A 12,030-nucleotide genomic window follows, 5' to 3' on the forward strand; every position below is an offset into this window, starting at 1 on the left:
TCTCGGGTTCTTGCGGCATGCATTTATCTTCCTTGAAGTACCAAAATGAAGTGTGTGCCTTAAAATTTGACATATCTCAAGATTCGTGCGTTCATATATATTCACACACAAAAATGAGGTTTTTCCTTTTTCCTAGCCTCTATGGTAATATGTTTAATAGCATCATTTCATACTTCCTCATTCTAGTAGCATGAACAATACGTAGAAAATATGAAAACAAACTTTACATATGACGCAGCTGTCATCAAACGTGGAAATGGTTATAATTATTGATATTGATAGACTGCCAAAACCATTAATGTTATAGCTATAGAACAGAAATATTATTTTAACACAACAGGATCTGAAATGATACGCTAAATTAATTCCGCGTGGAAATATTCTATTTAAGCCCCTGCAAACTCTTTTCTTGTTGCTGGCCCGTTCCTGTATATATAGAGGTAGACATATCGAACTGGAAAATTCGGATCGATCGATCGAAGATCACATTGCATTGAGGCACCCTAGCTACTTGCACACGCACAACTCTTTAGTTTGTCATGGGAGCCAAGGCGCTTTTGTGTGCTTTCTTCTTCCTTCTGCCGTCGGCAGCGGTGGCGGGGAGACCGAGACAAACCCTGCAGAATGGCCTTGGCCGAACACCACAAATGGGGTAATGGATTATCTCCCTCATCCTCAGTTATATAAGGTTTTGCTTTTCTAGCTATATATACGATTTTATTATGCAATTAGATATATACTATATCTAGAGATGGTACGATGGCACACAACACTGTCGCCATCAGGCCCTTTGCTTGCTCTTGCTCGCCTCTCTATCGCCAGACAGAGGTCCATATGACTGTGGGGACGGCTACACTAGGGCCTCTTTCCTCTCTCCACGGGCATTCTTCTGCGGAGAGATGACACGATCGATGACGACAATCCAAATCTCGTGGTCCAAGGCTGGATCTATGGGCTCTATGGTTAGATTTGCTAGATCTATAGCCGAATCTAGCATCTACGTGGGCAGATGTGTCACGTGGAAGCTAAGTGGTGTCAATGCGGTTGTTTGCTAGTAGAGAGCAAAAAGGGCATCATGGAGGTTAGATCTTGGCTTCCGACATCCCTATGTCCAGATCTGGTGTGTTATTCTAGGCCACGGCCTTCGAACATCGGTTGCCGCTCAAGCGAAATCAAGCACGAGAAGTGGATAAAACGAGACTTGAGAAAAATAAGATGAACGATTTCATTGAACTTGTTTCTCCCTACCTTACATTCCATCAATGGGGGCAATTTATACATGCCCGTGGGCTTTTCGTAGGACGTAAATACCCTTTCAACTACTACAAATTCAGGGAATATTCTCCGCGACTTTGGGCTTGTTCGCCATTCGGAGTACCGCCTTCCTTGGGTAATGCCGAACCCGGATGGGCCCGACCGGCTCCGGCTCATGTCGCCTGTCCAACCGACCGGGTGGGGCCCCTAGTGACAGAAGCTGTCGGCCATGCGAAGACGGGCGACCCCTCCTTTGGAGAAACCTACGAAAACTATCAACCAAACCTGTTAACAGCTATTCGCCTAAGCGAATAGCCAAGACCGACTGCATGCCCTCCTTTGGCGAAATCTGTAGAAACGATCGAGTGAACTGTTAATAGCTATTCGCCAGAGCGAATAACCAAGACTGTCAGCAGGCCTGTTGCTAGGGTGAAAGGAAAAGAACCAGGTACGACCTGGTACCGGCCGCAGAGTCCCTCCTTTCGCCATGGTGAAAAGGGGATCCTAAGAATGGGACGGCAAGTGGCGCCTTCATTTCGCTGAGGCGAGAAGGGGGCCCAACTCATCCTTCTCTTCTCACATGGCCAGCCCTCTCGCTTCTCATTATAGCGGTATGCTGAGTGCGCCAGATTCTAACTCCCGTTATTTCGCTCTTGCGAGGAACTAGGACGGCGATTGAGCTACACATGGTGCCCATAGGCGGGGCACGCCCCCAACATGGTGCTATCTAGGCTAGTTGTGGGGGGTACAGACGAATTTAAAGGCATGGTCCACATTCAAGCCAGCAACAAGCAGATGATGACAACACAGGGTACGATGGTGAGGTTCTATATATGCCATAGCTCGAGGGTGGCTCTGCCATAGCCTAAGCAAGGTGGAACTTCCGATGTTAATTTTACTGGCCGACATATCATAGTCCAAAAGTGGCTATGCCATGGCCTCAAGCACTATGCCAATAGGTATTTGTAGAGCCAGCTCACGCGCATTTATACTCGTGATTTTGCCAGCCGCCCCTAAGCAACCGTGGCTACAAATGCCTGGTTTGTATGGGTGGTTGGCTAGCCGATTTGTAGGGGCGACTAATGATTTCAGAAATCATGAAAAAAATTACCAAAAAATAGCAATTTTTTTATTCGAGGAGGCCCCCACTAGTCAGCCACACACCCGTTCTCTAGCCGTGGCATTTTTTACGTGATTTTTTAGACTTCGCGCACCCACCTCTACTACTGCACTTCACACTCACTTGTGTCTATAATCCATTTTGGTTCTTCACGTATTATCCTAAACCGACAATAAATTGATTGTTTGAGGCTCTAAAAGAATTCATATAAAAAAATTTGTCAACTACAAAGTTTTATAACTTTCATTTTTCTAGTTTCTCTATCCGAGGTCATTTACAAAATTTGAATTTTAAATTTGAGAAATTCAACGTAGTTTTCCATGACAAGATGATTTCAAATAAAAAAAGTTCTCAACTATAAAGTTTCGTAACTTTTCAAAATCTACGACTTTTGTTTTTGCTGTTTGTCGATCCGAGGTCATTTATAAAATTCAAATTTCTATTTTTGAAAATTCAAACATATTTTTCCTTGACGAGATGAACTCAAATGAAAAAGTTGTGAACTACAAAGTTTTATAACTTTTCGAGATCTACAATTTTTATTTTGGTAGTTTCTCCATCCGAGATCGTTTGAAAATTTTGAAATTCAAATTGGAAAAATTCAAACATAGTATTCCTTGATAAAATGAATTCAAATAAAAAAAGTTATCAACTACAAAGTTCTATAACTTTTCGGGATCTACAACTTTTATTTTGGTTATTTGATCATCCGATATAGTGGTAGTAACATTGTTCAAAAATTTTACATATCCCTCTTATAGTTTATGGAACTATGAGAGATACGTAAATTTTGTGAACAATGTTACTTCCACTTTATCGGATGAAAGAAATGAGCAAAATAAAAATTATAGATCTTGATGAATTCTACAACTTTTATGTTCATAACTTTTTCAGCTGAAATCATTTAATGTTTCAAAACGATGTTTGAAGTTGTCATTTTATGAAATTCAAAATTCAAATAGATAAAACACAGTTACATGAAAAGATGGACAAAATAATAGCTATAAGAACACAATAAATTGACAGAGCATGATTTTAGAAAAATTTAGAAAAAAATTATCAAATTTGAAGTTAGTACGAGGGAGAAAGACTAGTTACAAGTTTTTTCTAGAGATTAAAAAGAGAAATTAATGTTCTTCAACAATTTTAAAATTGAATTTCAAACAACATTTTTGAAGCAGTAAATGATTTCAAATGAAAAAGTTATAAACAACAAAGTTTCATAACTTTTCAAAATCTATAACTTTTATTTTGGTCATTTCTCCATCCGAGATCTTTGAAAAATTTAAATTTTAATGCTTAATTTTTACTATTCGACGTCTGTTTATATGTGTGGCTCAACGCTGATAACACCAGCAGCCCCTACAACTGGATTTGTAGGGGCAGTTCGTTTGGGCACTATTTGTAGGGGCGGCTCAATATAGAGCCACCCCTATAAAAAAAAAGGAGGCGTTGCTACAAATCCTTTTTGTAGTAGTGAAGTTTTGGTGCAGAACTCTCAATATGTTATTGGCGTAAAGGTGTTGGTGAAAGCCTTGCTGGTCTCAAGGATGGCGGCGCCTTTAAACGTCATTCTCCTTCTTGGAAGTGTTGTCATGGCACTTCACAATCCTCTTATCCAACGATCTTCGAGTGATAACCTTTGTTGTCTACCCCCCCCCCCCCCCCCCCCCCCGAGGTGTCGCCTTGGAGATCCATCTTTAGATCTTCATGAAACGTCAATTGGTGGGTTCATAGAAGATGAGCAACCCCAACCCCTTAGCTGTCGGCATCGAAATTATGCAAGATACATTGCATGCTGTCTTAACTAGAGGAATGCAGACTCTAGATGCAAGTCATGTTGTTGGAATTGGTCAACAAGTTGAATGGTAAAGTCAGATTAGGATATATAGAAACTTGAGTCTAGTTCTTTTGTTTCATGTCTTAATTAACTTTGTATCACAGTATGGTAAAGTATTGTTATATGGCTATACTCATTAATTTGTGAATGTTGGTGGAATGTTATATTCCTTAATCTATATATAAAAAGCCAAAATGGCATATAATTTAGAACGAAGCGAGTACTACTAATTTCCTGTTTTTTCTTCTTTCCCCATGGAGTTGCATGTGACCACAGTGACCAAGCCTATTTCTTTTGTAGTGCAGTTGCAAAATGTAAGGTGGTGCATCTCTTTACTGACTGTACGACAATTTCAGGTGGAATAGTTGGAATCACTTCGCCTGCAACATAAACGAACAGACAATTCGACAAATCGGTAAGGTTACACTGCCGTCTCACAATCAGTTCCAGTTGCGCCACAAAATGCAACAAATTGAAAAGGAAAGTTTTGTTTGTGTAGCTGATGCGATGGTAGATACCGGCCTTGCAAAGCTTGGTTATGAGTATATCAACATAGGTATCTCTCGAGTTTTCTTGCCCTGTCCTTTCCTCCTCCATTCTTTTAATTTGCTTGTTGTTCAGTTGAGAATTGAGACAAACAGTATCTGAACATTTTTGATACTGCAGATGATTGTTGGGCAGCCTATAACAGGGACTCCCAGGTGTGTATTATTTATATAGAATTGCACATGTTGAGAGAGAGAGAAATTCTCGACAAGGTTAACAGGACAGTGTTGAAAGGAATATATAGACTGCTCGATCAGCAAAACTGATATTTTTTTCCTTTTATTACAGGGTAATCTAGAACCAAAGCCATCAACATTCCCCTCTGGAATGAAGGCCCTCTCGGACTATGTGCATGGAAAAGGGCTCAAGCTTGGAATCTATAGTGATGCAGGGTATGTACAGTTGACAAAAGAAAAACCACAAAGTCACAAAAAACACGTTTAGGAAAATGTGGCTGGCAGAAGCAGAAATTCAATGGATTATGTTTAAGCTGTTGTTTTCTCTCTCAAATCACACCAACCGTTCTCCTTTCAGTTCGCGAACTTGCAGCCAACAGATGCCGGGCTCACTTGGACATGAAGAGCAAGATGCAAAAACTTTCGCATCTTGGGTAACTTTTGTGTCTTCTGAATTAGAACTTTTAGACGTGTGTCAATAATTATGCCTTTCTTTCTGGCTTCAATTGATTTTTCCTGTATTTTTTTTTGTTAAAATTCATAGGGAATTGACTACTTGAAGTATGACAACTGCAACTACCAGGGATTAAGCCCACAATCAAGGTGCTCATACACTAACTAGATTTTAAATCTTTTCACGCTATTTCGAGAGACTGAAACCTTCCTTGCGACAAAATCCAGATATATCACCATGAGCAGGGCGCTTCTGAATTCTGGGAGGAATATTTTCTTCTCCATCTGTGAATGGTAACCGTTGCTCTTTTCTTTTCAACCATGATCGAATTTCGTGTTTTGAACTTTGAATTCAGTTTTTTCTTTCAACTTCGTTATACAGGGGTGTAGGTAACCCAGCAACATGGGCAAGCGGCTTAGGAAACAGTTGGAGAACAGCCGGTGACATCAAGGACAATTGGGGAAGGTGAGCAACTGATGTGCACATATGCTAACAAAACATGCCTGTTTTAGGTGGAGTTTGCAAGGAACTTTTAGCCACTTATCTGACACGTTAGGCAGGCTAGATTTAGCATTTGGCAACCTGAACAAGCCGTCGAGCCCTACAGAACATTGTTTCCTTGTCAATGTCTGATGCATGAATCTTGTTTTGCTGCAATGTTTCAGCATGACAAGCAACGCCGACAGTAATGACTATTGGGCAAAATATGCTGGGCCTAGTGGATGGAATGGTTAGTCTAGTCCTTTAGGCCTGCAGAAAATTTGAGCGTGGATGGTTTCTCTTAATTGCTGAACCGCCTGCAATTACATCCTGTTTTCATTCAGACCCAGACATGCTGGAAGTCGGGAACGGGGGAATGACAACGGAGGAATACCGCTCCCATTTCAGCATATGGGCTCTAGCCAAAGTAATAGGAAGCATTCAGCAACAGTGTGTAAATTTTCTTCATCTGCATTTAGCTAGCAAGGCCATGGTGCCTGAGCTGACTTGATGATGCAGGCACCTCTCTTGACTGGCTGCGACATCGGCTCTATGAGCAAGGATACCAAGGATATCCTCAGCAATCAAAATGTCATTGCAGTCAATCAAGGTTAATAAAAACACAGTGACCATTCCTCCATTTTTCCAAACTAACAATTAGAGATGATAACTGGGTAAAATAAAATGATTCATGGCCAGATGAGCTTGGGGTGCAAGGGCACAAAGTGCAAAAAAATGGAGACCAAGAAGTAAGTGCTGGAAAATCAGAACCTATGCTTGGCTTGGCACAATGCTTTGAGTAGTTTATAAACCATGATCTTCTCATTAGGTCTGGGCTGGTCCATTAAGTGGAGGGAGAGTTGCAGTTGTTCTATGGAATAGAGGGCCTACTCAAGCATCCATCACTGCCAGCTGGAGCAGCATTGGTCTTAGCACTTCCGCTGTCGTCAACGCCCATGATCTGTGGACAGTAAGCATATGCATATTCTTTTTTTGTTTCCCCTTGATCATAGACAAGTCTACCATAGCATATATATTTTCTCGAAGTTGCAAATAAACTGTGATTCTTCTCAACTTTCTTATGTGTGTCTGATTTTATTATGTTTTTAGGGTGAGGTTACATCATCTGTGCAAGGAGAGCTGAAGGCGACAGTGGAAACCCATGCTTGCAAGATGTATGTGTTGACCCCCAAATAGACTCGGGTTATTCTCACCGTTGTCTGTACTCGTCAAACTTATAAAAATCAACAAAACCAAAAATTCCGGAGAACTGGTGCAGGCGACCAGAGGAAGGTGAATATGAGCCTGAAATGTTTCTATTTTCAAGAATGAACTGCCAATATCCCGAGACAACGCACAAAACTCTCACGCAACACTAGCAAGATTAGCTGCGATAGCCAGGATCTCGTAGTAACAGTGGACCTATGTACCCTAGAAACTGGGCTAAAGAGATGCAAAAGCGAACGAAGTTGAAAATGGCTAATTTGAACACGTCCAGCAGAAATCAGCTTAGTCTAAATCCAAAACCGATTTAGGCTTATTTCGCAGATTTCAGCCTTCCACACTCAGAAAGAAAAATGTCAAAATTCAATCAAATGACCTCTTAAATTTGTGAAATTTGTGGAGGGGTTTATAATATCATAGAGAATGTCTCCGCAAAAAATCACATCAATTGGAGCAAGTCCAAAAAACTTTTTTTGACCGAAGTTATCAGGGAAAACCCCAACCTATTTTTTTAATTTTCTTTTATTCCAGACCTTTTTAATTCGCTCCCACGTGGAGTCGAACCCAAGCCTGCTGGATGCTACTGAGGTGCTCTAACCACTAGACTAGAGGCCCTTTCACCAAGTCCGAAAAACTGGCTGAGCTGGTTTTGGAAACCGGCTTGAGCTGGTTTTTCTGTTTTCAATCAGCTTCACTCTAAGAAAAATCCGAAATCAATTCAAATGGGCTAAAAAATAATGAAATCTTACACACATCTTTATCAACCCATTTTGAATCTACCCCCAATAGATCTTGCCTAAAGATCAAAGTTTGGTTAGGAATTTTGAAATCACTCTCTCAAATTGGGGTTTTGAAAGAATCATCAAAATGATGATTTTTAGGTGCTCCTAGAAAATATCTATTGAGGGTGGTGTTTATGTATATTCCAAATGCCTCATAGCACCTAAACACAAATCAAGAACATCACAAAAACTGCAGCACAAAGATCTTCAAGAAATTCACCAAAAGAAACTAGGAATGAGCGTTCAGGAGAGAGGAACTAAAGAGATGAGAGCTGAGCTTCAAGCCATGATTTGGCCAAGTTCCAAGGACCCCAAAACCAATCAAAATAACTTAGGAAATCAGACCACACATAGATCCAAAAATCACCAAAGAAAAGTGACGAAAATTCACAAAAAGAACAAAAATTAGGGATTTAGGAGACGAGAGAGGTGAATTCACATGAACTTATTATATATTAAACAACCATGAATTCACCTATACATCATATTAGCCTAACTCCCAACATCCTCCCACTCATGTGGAGAAAAGACTAAGAGATTGAAAGGTCCTTGTTTGGTTTTGGTAATTGAGTGACAACTTAGGTGGACTAATGTGTTTATGTGAGATACACAGGTGATTAGTCCACAGGTACATGTGTATGAGCAACATATGACATGGAAGTGAAAATGGCTTGGAGATGTTGCAAAGCTCACACATGTGATGATGAAGGAGCTTATTGCACATGAGACATGACATTGAGTCATGTGATCAAGGTGGAGAAGATCAAGACAAGACTTGGCTTGATGGACTGGTTGCAAGCGTGAAGGGCAAGTCGAAGGCTTTGGAGTGATGGACCGCGTAGCGGTGAAGCTTGAGCAAGACTTGGCGCCGATGGACGATAGCAACGGTGAAGAGCAAGTAAAGTCAAGATCGATGAACCAATATGATCATGTGATGATATGAAGTGAATCATATCATTGTTGATCGTGTTGGTGCATGTGTTGCATCGACTTTGGAGGAGATGGAATGGAATGCGCAAGGCAAAGGTATAACCTAGGGCATTTTATTTCATTGGTCATAGGTGTGTAGAGAAGTTTATGATCGGGTTTAGGATAGATGGCCGTACTATCAAGAGGGGCAAACTTGTTTGTATATCGGTCATCTAGTGCCACTCGAGTGATCTAACTTTGCATTGTCGCTAGGATCGAGTGGCGTGGCAAGTTGAGTGGCTAACATCCTTTGGGAAATGATTGTGAAAATGCTAACACACATACACATGATGGTGTACACTTGGTGGTGTTGGCACATTTACAAAAGAGGTGGTGTTTGCAGGGTTGAGATGGGTTTGGGTCCCTCTCTCCCTCCCGCCGAGCAAGCTCGGCGGGATTCGGCGCTTTCGGGAAAATGGAATGCCTATTTTCTATTGCGCCGGATGCAAATTCTTTGTGGTTAGCTCATTGGAGCAAGGGTGAAGAAGTTAGAAGTGAAAACGAGTTGATCGCGAAGATGCTGGCGTTGGTCAACTGATCGGACGCTGGATCTGAATGCACCGGACGCTGGCAGGCTGCGTCCGGTCAGGCTGACGTACGATGACGCAGAAGCTGGAGTGTGACCGGACGCTGGCTGCGTCCGATCAAGTGTGACCGGATGCGTCCGGTCGAGGTCGGTACCTTACTGGAAACGACCGGACGCTGGGGGTTCAGCGTCCGGTCAGTTGAAAGCTGCTGTGTCCGGTCAAGTCAAGTGACCGTTGGAACCGGGACACGTGGCCGTCTGCGGGCGACCGGATGCTGAGGTCCAGCGTCCGATCAACACGACCGGAGCGTCCGGTCGGCCCGACCGTTGCCCAGTGAAGGGGTAACGGCTAGTTTAGCCCTTGGGGCTATAAATAGAAGTGGCCTTCGGCCATGGCTGGTGTGGAGCACCTCAAGGGACTTAGTGTCCATGCTTGTGAGTGCTTGGGAGCCCTCCATCTCACACATACTTAATAGCGATCATCCGATTGTGTGAGTGAGCGATTCTAGTGCGATTGTATCGTGAGATTGCATCGAGTGGCACTAGGTGATCGAGTTGCAAGCCGGTGATGCTTGTTACTCTTGGAGGTTGCCACCTCCTAGATGGCTTGGTGGTGGTCTCCGTCGAAGCGCGCAAGAAGCTTGTGTGGCGCTCCGAAGAAGTGCTTGTGAGGGGCATTGTGCTCGCCCCGTGGGAGCCGCGAAGAGCAACTCTAGTAAAGCGTGTCATTGAGCTACCCTCACTCAAGGGGTAGGTTCTTGCGGCGTCCGATGTGCGGGCTTAGCAGGTGATGCTAATTAGCCGCCGAACCACCAAGTGAGCGGTCGACACAACGGGGACTAGCGTGTTGGCAAACACGTGAACCTCGGGAGAAAAATCATCGTGTCAACCTTGTTCTTCCCGTTGGTTTGCATCCCCATTACACAAGCTTGCTATTACTTTTATACATATTAAGCTTGTGTAGTTGCTCTTGTAATTAGATAGCTTATGTAGCTTGCTAATTACCTTCTTGCTTGTGTAGCATAGAAGTAGCTCCCTTGCGTGGCTAATTTGGTTTTAGTAACCTTGTTAGTCACATTGCTTAGTTTGTGTAGCTAAGTATTTGCGCTCTCTAATTAGGCATTGGTTGCCTTGTTATTGAGCATTGCTAGTGAGCTTAGTTAGCTTTGTGCTTTTGCTTACTAGCATGTGTAGGAGCTCCCTTGTTGCTTAAAGTATTAGTGGCATAGGTTTATATAACCTTCCTCCTAGAATTGTTTAGGAGAGCTCTAACTAGCCCGGCACCTTTGTTGCATAATTGTTATCTTTGCAAGGTGCTAGTGAACATATATAGTGGGGTATAGTCTTGGCTAGACCGATAGTTTTAATTCCGCATTTGTATCGGTTAGCCGACATAATTAAGTTTTAGAAAAGACTATTCACCCCCCCTCTAGTTGTCATCTCGATGCTTCAGAGATGCCTATCTCTCTCTAGCCTATCTATTGCTTAGCACTTTAGCCCTTGGCAAACCAGTACATGAAAGAAGTGGAAGGGGTGGTTGTCTTGAGCATCCACTTCTTTTATTTACAAGGCTATTACACATTCTATGATTGCCCCTACATTTATACATGAATGACCCGGCCATCGGGGGTTCAAAGCATCGGACAACCACGGGTCCTTCATAAAGTCGCTTCACCTCGACACAAGCTCTCCGATGATGCCACATGCCACCCTGAGATCCTCCTTAGTTTTTAGGCCCAAACCTAGAAACTACTTTGCCTGTGGTTTTGAGTCCAAAACCGCCAAGCTCTCCTAGGTCTCGTAGTCAGTACATAACCCCTTAGATGTCGATGCGTGTCCTCCATGTCCTCGGCCCGATGGTGCACCAAGGGCTCACGACGCCTTGTCTTGACTTGGTCCAGCCCTGACCTTGACTTTGGTCAACACCATCTTCATCACCATCTCTATGTGCTCTTGCTCATCATTGTGTCATGTGCTAGCCATACTTGGTCCATCCTATGGCCTCCTAGTGAGGAGAAGGAAGTCGCCTCGTCAATGGTAGGTGCTCAATTCTCAATTGTAGTCAATTGCAAGGCTTCAAAGATGGTTGCAAAATCTAATAATCGTAGAGGCGAAGCTGCTAGTTGTTGGAAAAAGGAAGACGTGGTGGGACCGACTGCACTGTACCAAAGAGCAGGTGGAGCTCAAAGGCAGTACAAACTTATGGCATGGAGAGCCATAGGTGAAGGTGGTGTGGTTAACCAAACTACATAATGAAGGGGCTCTTAGGTGAAAGGTCTGGGCACTCCATCTTGGACACTGACATACAGATTGTGGTGATGTGCATGAGCCCCTTGTGGTGGGGGCAATCTCAAGGTGGGAGTATAAAAATAAGGAGTCAACTTGGAGAGAATTCTTAGAGGAGCACGATGACTTCAAAGGATTAGAGTCAATATGGAGATTATTGTATGGTGACTTAAACCTTGTTGAATCATCTAGGGGCCCTTGTTTGGGTTTTTGTAATTAATGACAACACTTGTGGACTAACGTTTCTATCTGAGTGTGTGAAGGGAAGTTGGTTTAGTTCACAAGATGAGATGGCATTGTCATGGACTTGATTGATGGCATGTTGGAAAACCCAAATCAAGCATAGCAAGAAGGTGAAGACCAAAGCAAGGCT

At 42.7% G+C, this 12,030-nt stretch overlaps 1 protein-coding gene across 1 annotated transcript; it reads left to right on the forward strand.

Moving 5' to 3' along the window:
• Positions 1–539: 539 nt before the first annotated feature.
• On the forward strand, positions 540–7,067 carry LOC136551539 (alpha-galactosidase-like). The gene is made up of 15 exons (XM_066543077.1): positions 540–652; positions 4,571–4,629; positions 4,714–4,770; positions 4,881–4,915; positions 5,049–5,152; positions 5,295–5,370; positions 5,481–5,539; positions 5,618–5,683; positions 5,772–5,855; positions 6,056–6,120; positions 6,215–6,297; positions 6,390–6,480; positions 6,570–6,619; positions 6,700–6,840; positions 6,981–7,067. Exons 1-15 carry the CDS (start codon positions 540–542, stop codon positions 7,065–7,067), a joined length of 1,170 nt encoding a protein of 389 aa, XP_066399174.1.
• Positions 7,068–12,030: the final 4,963 nt, after the last annotated feature.

This window comes from Miscanthus floridulus, chromosome 4 (genome assembly GCF_019320115.1).
Source record: "Miscanthus floridulus cultivar M001 chromosome 4, ASM1932011v1, whole genome shotgun sequence".
NCBI classification, from domain to species: Eukaryota; Viridiplantae; Streptophyta; class Magnoliopsida; order Poales; family Poaceae; genus Miscanthus; species Miscanthus floridulus.

Excerpts from the sequence above, each read along its gene's own strand:
- LOC136551539 (XM_066543077.1), top strand. The coding sequence starts at position 540 with ATGGGAGCCAAGGCGCTTTTGTGTGCTTTCTTCTTCCTTCTGCCGTCG. Across the intron at positions 4,771-4,880 it reads TTATGAGTATATCAACATAG|ATGATTGTTGGGCAGCCTAT; the intron begins GTATCTCTCGAG and ends TTGATACTGCAG. Across the intron at positions 5,856-6,055 it reads ATCAAGGACAATTGGGGAAG|CATGACAAGCAACGCCGACA; the intron begins GTGAGCAACTGA and ends GCAATGTTTCAG.